A 12,381-nucleotide genomic window follows, 5' to 3' on the forward strand; every position below is an offset into this window, starting at 1 on the left:
TCCTGAAGGAATCGGGGAAGAAGGAAAGGGGGATAAAAGGAGGGAAGAAGAGGGAAAAGGCTTCCCACGATCACGTCTCAGAGACACAGGGATCCTCGGAAATACTCCCAGGAAGAGGCAAGAGGAAACGGGAAATCACTGGGGGTGGGGGGAACGGGGGGGGGGGGGTGGGGGGGACCCCAGGAAAGCCCGGCTCCCACTCCGGGGTAGAGGACGTGGTTTAGCGGGTAGAGCCCAGGCTTGGGAGTCGGAGTCACGGGTTCTAATCACAGCTCCGCCACTTATCAGCTGGGTGACTCTGATCAAGTCACTTCACTTTTCTGTGCCTCAGTTACCTCAACTGTAAAATGGGGATTAAGACTGTGAGCCCTACGTGGGGCAACCTGATTACCTCGTATCAACCCCAGCACTTAGAACAGTGCTTTGCACATTGTAAGCGCTTAATAAATACCAACATTATTATTATTCGCTCATATTTACTGGGCACGGAGCCCTGTACTAAGCGCTTGGGCGAGGACACCATCAGGTGGCACGTTCGCCGCTGCTCGCTGCGGGACTGGCCGGGGACCGCCTTTGCCCCCTTAGAGAAGCAGCATGGCTTAGTGAAGCGAGCCCGGGCTTGGGAGTCGGAGGTTGTGAGTTCTAATCCCAGCTCGGCCACTCAGCTGGGTGACTGTGAGCAAGTCACTTCACTGGCCTCAGTGACCTCATCTGCAAAATGGGGATTAGGACTGACTGGGAGCCCCACAGGGACCCCCTGATGACCTTGTATCGACCCCAGCGCTTAGAACGGTGCTTGGCACGTAGTAAGCGCTCGACAAGTGCCATAATTATTATTATTAACCCCAGCGCTTACAACGGTGCTTTGCACATAGTAGGCGCTTAACAAATACCACCATTATCATCACCCCAACCCCGGGGGCGACTGGCCAGGCCAAAGCAAGTTCCTCTTACTGGCCCAGCCCCAGCCTGTCAAGCCTCGGGTGCTCAGCAAACCCCCTCGATTGATCGATTGATTGGGGGGTGGGAGGAGTTCATTCATTCATTCAATCGTACTTATTGAGCGCTTACTGTGTGCAGAGCCCTGTCCTAAGGGCTTGGAAGGTACAATTGAGCAAGAGAGAGACCATCGCTGCCCAACCACGGGCTCGTAGTCTAAAAGGGGGGGAAAGACAGCAAGACAAGGAGACAGGCATCAACAGCATCAATATAAATACAATTATAGATATATTCATTCATTCAATTGTATTTATGGAGCGCTGACTGGGTGCAGAGCACTGTCCTAAGCGCTTGGAAGGTCCAATTGGGCAACAGAGAGAGACCGGCCCCGCTCAATGACGGGCTCACGATCCAGAAGGGGGGGAGACAGACAGCAAAATGCATTCATTCAATCATATTTATTTGGGCGCTGACTGTGTGCAGAGCACTGGGCTAAGCGCTTGGAAGGTTCAGCAGGGCAACAGAGGGAGACCATCCCTGCACAATCAGGGCTCATAGTCTAAAAGGGGGGGGAGGCAGACAGCAAAACAAGGAGACAGGCCACAGCACCATCAAAATAAATCGAATCAGAGATACCTACGTATCATTAAAAAGATAGAATGATAAATAATATATAGAAGTAGGCACAAGTCCTATGGGGCGGGAGAAAGGGGGATGGGGAGGAGGAGCAGCAGAGCCATTATCTTGTTATCTATCAGAGAAGCAGCGTGGCTCAGTGGCAAGAGCCCGGGCTGGGGAGTCGGAGGTCATGGGTTCGAATCCCGGCTCTGCCACTTGGTCAGCTGTGTGACTGTGGGCAAGTCACTTCACTTCTCTGGGCCTCAGTTTCCCTCATCTGCAAAATGGGGATGAAGACTGTGAGCCTCCCGTGGGACCACCTGATTCCCCTGTATCTCCCCCGGCGCTTAGAGCAGTGCTCGGCACATAGTCAGCGCTTAACAAATACCAACATCATTATTATTCCCTGGGCCTCAGTTCCCTCATCTGTGAAATGGGGATGAAGCCGGTGAGCCTCCCGTGGGACCACCTGATGACCCTGTATCTCCCGCAGCGCTTAGCACAGTGCTCTGCACCTAGTACGCGCTTAACAAATACCAACATGATTATTATTCTCAGTTCCCTCCTCTGTAAAATGGGGATGAAGCCTGTGAGCCTCACGTGGGGCAACCTCATTCCCCTGTCTCTCCCCCAGCGCTCAGCACAGTGCTCTGCACCTAGTAAGCGCTTAACAAACACCAACATCAATATTATTCTCTGGGCCTCAGTGAGCTCATCTGTGAAATGGGGATGAAGACTGCGAGCCTCCCGTGGGACAATCTGATGAGCCTGTCTCTCCCCCAGCGCTCGGCACAGTGCTCTGCACCTAGTAAGCGCTTAACAAACACCCACATCATTATTATTCTCTGGGCCTCAGTGAGCTCATCTGTGAAATGGGGATGAAGACGGCGAGCCTCCCGTGGGACAATCTGATGAGCCTGTCTCTCCCCCAGCGCTCGGCACAGTGCTCTGCACCTAGTAAGCGCTTAACAAACACCCACATCATTATTATTCTCTGGGCCTCAGTGAGCTCATCTGTGAAATGGGGATGAAGACGGTGAGCCTCACGTGGGGCCAACTGATGACTCTGAATTTACCCCAGCGCTCGGCACAGTGCTCTGCACCTAGTAAGCGCTTAACAAACACCAACATCATTATTATTCTCTGGGCCTCAGTGAGCTCATCTGTGAAATGGGGATGAAGACGGCGAGCCTCCCGTGGGACAATCTGATGACCCTGTCTCTCCCCCAGCGCTCGGCACAGTGCTCTGCACCTAGTAAGCGCTTAACAAACACCCACATCATTATTATTCTCTGGGCCTCAGTGAGCTCATCTGTGAAATGGGGATGAAGCCGGGGAGCCTCCCGTGGGACCGCCTGATGAGCCTGTCTCTCCCCCAGCGCTGAGCACAGTGCTCTGCACAGAGTCAGCGCTTGACAAATACCATTATGATCTCCCCCTTCGTGGCTGGGCGGCGATGCTCGGCCCCCGCCGGGGCTCCAGGGAGCGACGGGGAGGGCTGAGCCCCGGAGGGCCTCCCGGAGGAGGCGGGGCGCCGGCGGCGGGGATGAGAGGCCGCAGCGAGGACCCGGCGGTACTCACTGAGGCGAGGCTGGGACAGATAGTCCCGGCTGACGGCCAGGACCTGCTCCCGGGCGTCGGGCGCGGCGCCGTTGACGATGCCCCTGATGGCCCGCAGCGCCATCTTGTCTCCTCCGTCCCCGCCGGGCCCGCAGCGCCTCCTGCGCAGGCGCAGATATACCGCGGGCGGCGCGCGCGCACGCGCAGGCGCCCTCCCCCCTCTCCCCCTCTTCTCCCCCCCTCCCGTCGGCGGCGCGCGCGCGCTCGGCCGTTGGGCGCGCGTGCGCATGCGCCGTCCTCCCCGCCCCCGCTCGCCCCTCCGCTTCTACCACAGGCGACGTGCGCACGCGCCCCCCCCGCTCGCCCCCCCACCTCCCCCGCAGGCGGCGCGCGCATGCGCCCTCCTCCCCCGCTCGCCCCCCACCTTCCCCGCAGGCGGCGGGCGCATGCGCCCTCCTCCCCCGCTCGCCCTCCACCTTCCCCGCAGGCGGCGCGCGCATGCGCCCTCCCCCACCCCGCTCGCCCCCCCCACCTCCCCGCAGGCGGCGCGCGCATGCGCCCTCCCCAACCCGATCGCCCCCCTTTGCAGGCGGCGCGCGCATGCGCTCTCCTCCCCCGCTCGCCCCCCCACCTCCCCGCAGGCGGCGCGCGCATGCGCCCTCCCCCCCCCGGTCGGCCCCCCCCTCGCCCTCGCGGGCGGCGCGCGCGTGCGCGCGCGCTGGGCCGTTGGGCGCGCGCGCGGCCGAAGGGGAGCTGGCCAGCGTGCTGGGGGCGGGGGGGGGGGGGGGGAGGGGCGGAAGGGATGAGGGAATCAGTGAAGGGTCGAAGGCAGACGGGCCTGAAGGGAAAATAATCATCCTAATTAATCATCAATCCCTCATTCCTTTCATTCAGTCGTATTGATGGAGCGCTGACTGTGTGCAGAGCAGTGGGCTAAGCGCTTGGAAGGTCCAATTGGGCAATAGAGAGAGACCATTAATGCCCCGCCAGGGCTCACAGTGTAAAAGGAAGGAGACAGGCCTCACTACCATCAAGATAGATGAATAGAATTATAGATAGGTTCATTCACTGTTCAATCGGATTTATTGAGCGCTGACTGTGTGCAGAGCACTAGGCTAAGCGCTTGGAAGGCCCAACTGGGCAATTGAGAGAGACCATCGATGCCCCGCAAAGGCTCACAGTGTAGAAAGGGGGAGACGGACAGCAAAACAAGGAGACGGACCTCACTACCATCAAGATGGATGAATAGAATTATAGATAGGTTCATTCATTCATTCAATAGGATTTATTGAGCGCCGACTGCGTGCAGAGCACTGGGCTAAGCGCTTGGAAGGCCCAACTGCGCAACAGAGAGAGACCAGCCCTGCTCAACCACGGGCTCCCAGTCTAGAAGGGGGGAGACAGACAGCAAAACAAGGAGTCGGGCCTCACTACCATCAAGATAGACGAATAGAATTATAGATAGGTTCATTCATTCGTTCAATCGGATTTATTGAGCGCCGACTGCGTGCAGAGCACTGGGCTAAGCGCTTGGAAGGCCCAACTGCGCAACAGAGAGAGACCAGCCCTGCTCAACCACGGGCTCCCAGTCTAGAAGGGGGGAGACAGACAGCAAAACAAGGAGTCGGGCCTCACTACCATCAAGATAGACGAATAGAATTATAGATAGGTTCATTCATTCGTTCAATCGGATTTATTGAGCGCCGACTGCGTGCAGAGCACTGGGCTAAGCGCTTGGAAGGCCCAACTGCGCAACAGAGAGAGACCAGCCCTGCTCAACCACGGGCTCCCAGTCTAGAAGGGGGGAGACAGACAGCAAAACAAGGAGACGGGCCTCACTGCCATCAAGATAGACGAATAGAATTATAGATAGGTTCATTCATTCGTTCAATCGGATTTATTGAGCTATGACTGTGGGCAGAGCACTGGACTCACAGTCTAAAAGGGGGAGACAGACAGCAAAACAAGGAGACGGGCCTCAATACCATCAAGATAGACAAATAGAATTATAAATAGGTTCATGCATTCACTCAACCATATTTATTGAGGGCTGGCTGTGTGCAGAGCACTGGGCTAAGCGCTTGGAAGGCCCATTTGGGCAACAGAGAGAGACCAGCCCTGCCCCACAAGGGGCTCACAGTCTAGGAGGGGGCAGACAGACAGCAAAACAAGGAGTCAGGCCTCAGTACCATCAAGATAGAGGAATAGAATTATAGATAGGTTCATTCATTCGTTCAATCGGATTTATTGAGCGCCGACTGTTGGCAGAGCACTGGGCTAAACGCTTGGAAGGTCCAGTTGGGCAACAGAGAGAGACCAGCCCTGCCCAACCATGGGCTCACAGTCTAGAAGGGGGAGACAGACAGCAAAACAAGGAGACGGGCCTCAGTACCATCAAGATAGATAAATAGAATTATAGATGGGTTCATTCATTCGTTCAATCGGATTTATTGAGCTATGACTGTGGGCAGAGCACTGGGCTAAGCGCTTGGAAGGCCCAATCGGGCAATAGGGAGAGACCATCAATGCCCCACAAGGGCTCACAGTCTAGAAGGAAGGAGACAGACAACAAAACAAGGAGACAGGACTCACTACCAGCAAGAAAGACAAAAAGAATTATAAATAGGTTCATTCATACAGTCAACCATATTTATTGAGTGCTGACTGCGTGCAGAGCACTGGCCTCCCAGTCTAAAAGGGGGAGACAGGCAACAAAGCAAGGAGACGGGCCTCAATACCATCAAGATAGACAAATTGAATTACAGATAGGTTCATTCGTTCGTTCAATTCTATTTCTTGAGCACTGACCGTGTGCGGAGCACTGGACTAAGCGCTTGGAAGGTCCAATTCGACAACAGAGGGAGACCATCCCTGCCCAACAACGGGCTCACAGTCTAAAAGGGGGAGACAGACAGCAAAACAAAAGAAGGAGTCGGCATCAATACAAGCAAGAGAGATAAATAGAATTATAGATATATACACATCATTAATACAATCAATATAACAATAAATAGGTACATATAGACACAGGTGCTATGGGGCGGGGAGGGGGGGTAGAGTAGAGGGAGGGAGTAGGGGCGATGGGGCAATAATAATAATAATAATGATATTAATGATGGTGGTATTTGTTAAGCACTTACTATGTACGAAGCACTGTTCTAAGTGCTGGGGTTAATAATAATAATTATGGCACTTGTTAAGGGCTTATTATGTGCCAAGCACTGTTCTAAGTACTGGGGTTAATGATAATTATGGCACTCGTTAAGCACTTAGGGAGATACAGCGTGGCTCAGTGGAAAGAGCACGGACTTTGGAGTCAGATGTCATGGGTTCGAATCCCGGCTGGGCCACAGGGCAGCTGGGTGACTTTGGGCGAGTCACTTCACTTCTCTGGGCCTCAGTGACCTCATCTGGAAAATGGGGATGAAGGCCGTGAGCCCCAGTGGGACAACCCGATTCCCCTGTGTCTACCCCAGCGCTTAGAACAGTGCTCGGCACATAGTAAGCGCTTAACAAATACCAACATTATCATTATCATTATTATTATCACTTATTGTGTGCCAGGCACTGTTCTAAGCGCTGGGGTTGAGGCAAGTTAATCAGGTTGTACACAGTCCCTGCCCGACAGGGGGCTCACATTCTCTTAGTCCCCATTTTACAGATGAGGTAACTGAGGCCCAGACAAGTTAAGTGACTTGCCCAAGGTCACACAACGGGAAGGGAGACGGGGACGAAGGGAAGGAGGGATTAGACTGCGAGCCCGTCGTCGGGCGGGGATCGTCTCTATCTGTCGCCGAATTGTCCATTCCGAGCGCTTAGTACAGTGCTCTGCCCACAGTGAGCGCTCGGTAAATACTATTGAATGGAAGAATGAATGAGGGAGATAGCAGCTCGGCTCAGTGGAAAGAGCCCGGGCTTGGGAGTCAGAGGACTGTAAGCTCGCTGTGGGCAGGGAATGGGTCTGTTTATTCTTATCTTGCACTCTCCCAGGCGCTTAGTACAGTGGCCTAAGTGCTCGATAAATACGAGTGAGTGGATGAATGAATGGATGAATGAGGGATGACGCCAGTAGGCGCCTGTAGCGTGGGCTTCTTCTCCGGGAACTTCCCAGCCCGCGGTCTGAGGGCCTTCAGGGTCGGCATCCATCTTCACGCCCCCCGAGCAGCCCCCTCAACCGAGATCTGCCATCCCGGAGGTGGCGACAGTGGTCGGGGGTGCCCACCCCTCACCCCCGCAAGGAGAACTGGAAACCGTTATCCACATCCCGGAGGCCCCGATCTCGCTGGCGAAGCGAGCAGAGCTGCGGCAGACTCCGCCGGCTCAAGTGGCCAACCGGCTCACCGAGGACCCAGCCGGAAACGGCCTAGCTAACAATAATAATGTCGGTATTTGTTAGGCGCCGACTATGTGCAGAGCACCGTTCTAAGCGCTGGGGGAGATACAGGGTCCTCAGGTGGCCCCACGCGAGGCTCACAGTCTTCATCCCCATTTTCCAGATGAGGTCGGTGAGGCCCAGAGAAGCGAGTGACTTGCCCACGGTCACACAGCTGCCAAGTGGCGGAGCCGGGATTGGAACCCTATTTATTTTGCCAATGAGATGTCCGTCACCTTGATTCTATTCATCTGCCATCGTTTTAATGAGACGTTCTTCCCCTCGATTTTATTTATCGCCATCGTTCTCGTCCGTCCGTCTCCCCCGATCAGAGCGTGAGCCCGTCAGAGGGCGGGGACCGTCTCTGTCTGTTACCGATTTGTCCGTTCCAAGAGCTTAGTACAGTGCTCTCCACATAGTAAGCGCTCAATAAATACTACTGAATGAACCCGTGACCTCTGACTCCCAAGCCCGGGCTCTTTCCACTGAGCCACGCCGCTTCTCTAGGCGTTCGCCGTCTCTTTTAAAAAGAGGAGCCCACCTAGCCAGGGACCGGCCCACTCTCCTCTCCCCCCGACCTGGGTCACTTATTGGACGCTGCTTGATTTCAGGGCTTCACGAACCACTCGGGGCCACCAGGACAAACGAAGCCTCGGGGAGGAGAGGGGGTCTGACAGTCGGCGAAACCGCTCCACTCGGAGACCGGCAAAGCTCAGAGGGGAGATGTCTGAGGACAAACTCGGGCATCGGGGCGGGGAAGGATGTCGGCGGTGCCTGGACTGGGAAGGGAGAAGCAGCATGGTGTAGGTAACGGAGCACGGGCCTGGGGGTCGGAAGGTCCCGGGTTCTAATTCCGGCTCCGTCACTCGTCTGCTGGGTGACCTCGGGCGAGCCACTTCTCTGTGCCTCCGTTACCTGGTCTGTAAAAAATGGGGATTGGGAGCGGGAGTCCAGTGTGGGACGGGGACCGTGTCCGACCTGATTAACTTGTATCTACCCCTGAGCTTAGAACAGTGTTTGGCACCTAGTAAGCGCTTAACAAATACCATAATTATTGTTATTATTATTATTATCTGGGACAGGGAATGGGTCCGACCTGATTAACTGAAGAGGCCTTTCCCAGTTAAGCCCCTTTCCCCTGGCTCCCGTTCCCCTCTGCCTCGTCTACGCACTTGGATCTGTGACCTCTGGACATTTGATATGCGCCCCCCCCACCCTCAGCCTCACAGCACTAACGTATCAATGTGCCTATTATTTATTTGAATAACTATTATTATCATCAAGCTATTTATTAAGCACTTACTATGTGCCGAGCACTGTTCTAAGCCCTGGGGTAGATACAAGGTGATCAGGTTGTCCCACGGGGGGCTCACGGTTTTAATCCCCATTTTACAGATGAGGTCACCGAGGCACAGAGAAGTGAAGTGACTTGCCCAAGGTCACACAGCAGACAAGGGGCAGAGTCGGGATTAGAACCCAAGTCCTCTGACTCCAAAGCCCATGCGCTTTCCACTGAGCCACGCTGCTACCCGTCTCCCCTCTGGACTGTAAACTCACTGGGGTCAGGGGACATGTCTACGGACTCTGTTGTATCATCCTTTCCCAAGCGCTCGGTAATGACAAAAATGGCATTTGTTAAGCGCTTACTATGCGCAAAGCACTGTTCTAAGCCCTGGGGGGAGGATACAAGGTGATCAGGTTGTCCCATGTGGGGCTCACGGTCCTCATCCTCATTTTCCAGGTGAGGTAACTGAGGCCCAGAGAAGTTAGGTGACTTGCCCCAAGGTCACACAGCTGACAAGTGGTGGAGCCAGGATTGATGATGTTGGTATTTGTTAAGCGCTCACTCTGCGCAGAGCACTGTTCTAAGCGCTGGGGGAGATACAGGGTCATCAGGTCGTCCCACGTGAGGCTCACGGGTGATGCCCGTTTTACAGATGAGGTAACCGAGGCAAAGGGAAGTGAAGTGACTCGCCCTCGGCCACACAGCTGACAAGTGGCGGAGCCGGGAGTCGAACCCGCGACCTCTGACTCCGAAGCCCGGGCTCTTGCCGCTGAGCCACGCTGCTCCCCGGCCCCCTTTCAAAGCCTCCTTGAAGGCACGACTCCTCCAAGAGGACTAAGCCCTCATTTGGGGTTAGACACGATCCTCGTCCCACCTGCGGTCTCAATCCCCATTTTACAGACGAGGTAACCGAGGCACGGAGAAGTTAAGCGACGTGCCCCAGGTCCGCGTGGCAGACCGGGGATTAGAACCCGAGACCTCTGACTCGCGGGCCCGTGTTCCATCACCAGGCCGTGCTGCTCCTCTTTCCATCCTTGATTTGGGTCCTTCCCTTACCCCGTTCATTTCCACGGAGGATGCGGTCAGAGCACGAGATGAGGAGTCACCGGGTACGGCATCTGTTCCTCCCTGCACGTCCCCGACCCACCGGGTCACCCTGAACTAGTCACTCTAATTCTCCCGGGCCTCGGTCTACCCACCTGGGAGCCGAAGTCATCACCTGCTGCCGAGGGACACGGCAGTGCCGACTATTTCGGGGTGATCGAAGATCTCCGTGGATAGGATATTCAAACCGGTATTTCAGTGTGATTTCATATGCCGTCTGATTTAGGAAGAGACTTACAAAGAAACAGGGATTTCACTCGTCCGGAAACCGCCGTCAGTGGAAAACGTTATGCTGGCAAACCGCGGCCCGCGGAATATCCGCACGCCGCAGAGAAAACCACCGAGACGCGTCCATCGCGGCACGCGCACCAGCTAATGAGAGAGCAGATGCGTAGAACCGAAACGAATACGCGTCGCAGTCTCTCCTCCTTTCCGTAGAGACGGCCGACGTCCAATTTCAACATCCAGTGCAGGGTGGGCTTTATTCCCCGGAAATGTTTCGTGTGAGCAGCTTCTCGTTAAATCAACCGGTTGTACATATGGAGCGCTTACTGTGTGCAGAGCACTGTATCGAGCGGGTCCCGTTTCCTTGCATTTTGGCTTTCCGAAGACCGAGAAGGCCCCTTCTTCCAAGTGTTGTAGCCAATTTATTGGAAAGAGGCTCACGGGACAGCAGAGGGCCCCCGACTCCTGGAATTCACACGGATCGCAAGCCCCACACTCCTGTTCATTCGCTCAGTCATCCATTCGTATTTATTGAGTGCCTACTGTGTCCGTGGCACCGTATTGACCGCTTGGGAGTACCACAATAGGCAGACGCGTTCCCCGCCCGCAGTAAATGAATAAATAAATTACAGCTATATACCTACGTGCGCGGGAGATCACAACGGACTCGCGAGCTTCTCATCGGGTTTCATTTTTTGGTCAACTTGCCGGACGGACGCCGCGGCGCGCGAACTGATAATAATAAGGACAATAACGATAACGGTAACATTTGTTAAGTACTTACTACTTCACAGACACGGTACTAAGATACAGATACAAGATACAAGAGAATCGGGTCCGATTCAGTCATTCGTTCATTCAATAGCATTTATGGAGCGCTTACTACGGGCAGAGCACTGCACTAAGCGCTTGCAGTGCATAATTTGGCAACAGATAGAGACAATCCCTGCCCACTGAGGGGCTCAGGGTCTGAACGGGGGAGACAGACGGCAAAGCAGAACAGAACAAAAACAAGACGACGTCATCAAGATAAATGGAATCAAGGAGATGTACGCCTCATTAACAAAAGAAATAGGGTGATAATAACACGGTCCCCGTACCGTGTGGGGCTCACAGTTTAAGTCGGAGGGAGAACGGGCATCGGGTCCCCATTTGACAGATGAAGAAACTGAGGCCCAAGGTCACACAGCGGGAGAGTGACAGAGCCATGACTAGAACCCAGGTGCTTTGACTCCGTTGTAAAACAGAACGTAGTCCTGTGGGTAAAATCGATAAATCAGTCAACCCTAGCGACTGAGTGGTTGTTATGCGCAGAACACGATGCTAAACGCTTGAGAGAGAGAACGGTAGTATGGAGTTGGTAGACGTGTTCCCTGCCCGCAGTGAGCTTACATTTTTCCGGAACACCGGTCGATCGATCGATCATCCCGACTGAGAGCTTGCTACGTGCAGAACACTGTACTAAAAAAGTACCATAGAACAAAGTTGGGAGACACGTTCCCGGCCCACAGCAAGCTTACAGTCTAGAGGGGGAAACGGACATCGATATAATAATAATGCTGGCATTTGTTAAGCGCTTACCGTGTGCAGAGCACTGTTCTGAGCGCTGGGGTAGACAGACACAGGGGAATCGGGTTGTCCCACGTGGGGCTCACGGTCTCAATCCCCATTTTACAGATGAGGGAACCGAGGCCCAGAGAAGTGAAGTGACTCGCCCGCAGTCACACGGCTGCCAAGTGGCCGAGCCGGGATTCGAACCCATGACCTCTGACTCCAAAGCCAGGCTCTTTCCACTGAGCCACGCTGTTTCTCTAAATGAATGAATTACGGATACGTACGTATGTACGATAAGTACTCTCCCAAGCACTCGGTACAGCGCTTTGCACACGGTAAACGCTCGATAAACACATCTGAACCAACGAATGAACGTAGGCGCCCACAGCAAGCTTACAGTCTAGAGGGGGAAACGGACATCGATATAAATAAACAAATTACGGATATGTACCTACGTACAATAAGTACTCTCCCGAGCACCGGGTACAGTGCTTTGCACACGGTAAATGCTCGATAGATATATTTGAACCGACGCGTGAACGTAGCGCAGTGAGGCTGAGGGCGGGGCGAATAAAAGGGTGCAAATTTAAGTGCAAGGACGACACAGAGGAAGAAGTGGAAATGAGGGCTTAGTCGGGGACGGGCTCTCGGAGGAGGTGGGCTTTTAGAAAGGTTTTGAAAGCGGGGAGAGCGATCGTCTGTGGGATGTGAAGGAGGAGGGAGT

General features: G+C 54.5%; 1 protein-coding gene across 1 annotated transcript in view; it reads right to left on the bottom strand.

Moving 5' to 3' along the window:
* Window positions 1-3,282, bottom strand: part of ATP6V1B2 (ATPase H+ transporting V1 subunit B2) — a 29,539-nt gene extending 26,257 nt beyond the window's left edge. Inside the window, exon 1 of the mRNA XM_029065416.2 lies at window positions 3,139-3,282. Coding sequence (XP_028921249.1) covers window positions 3,139-3,241 — 103 coding nt within the window. The 5' untranslated portion in view covers window positions 3,242-3,282. The remainder of the gene's footprint in view (window positions 1-3,138) is intronic.
* Window positions 3,283-12,381: the final 9,099 nt, after the last annotated feature.

Source organism: Ornithorhynchus anatinus, chromosome 5 (assembly GCF_004115215.2).
Source record: "Ornithorhynchus anatinus isolate Pmale09 chromosome 5, mOrnAna1.pri.v4, whole genome shotgun sequence".
Lineage (NCBI taxonomy): Eukaryota > Metazoa > Chordata > Mammalia > Monotremata > Ornithorhynchidae > Ornithorhynchus > Ornithorhynchus anatinus.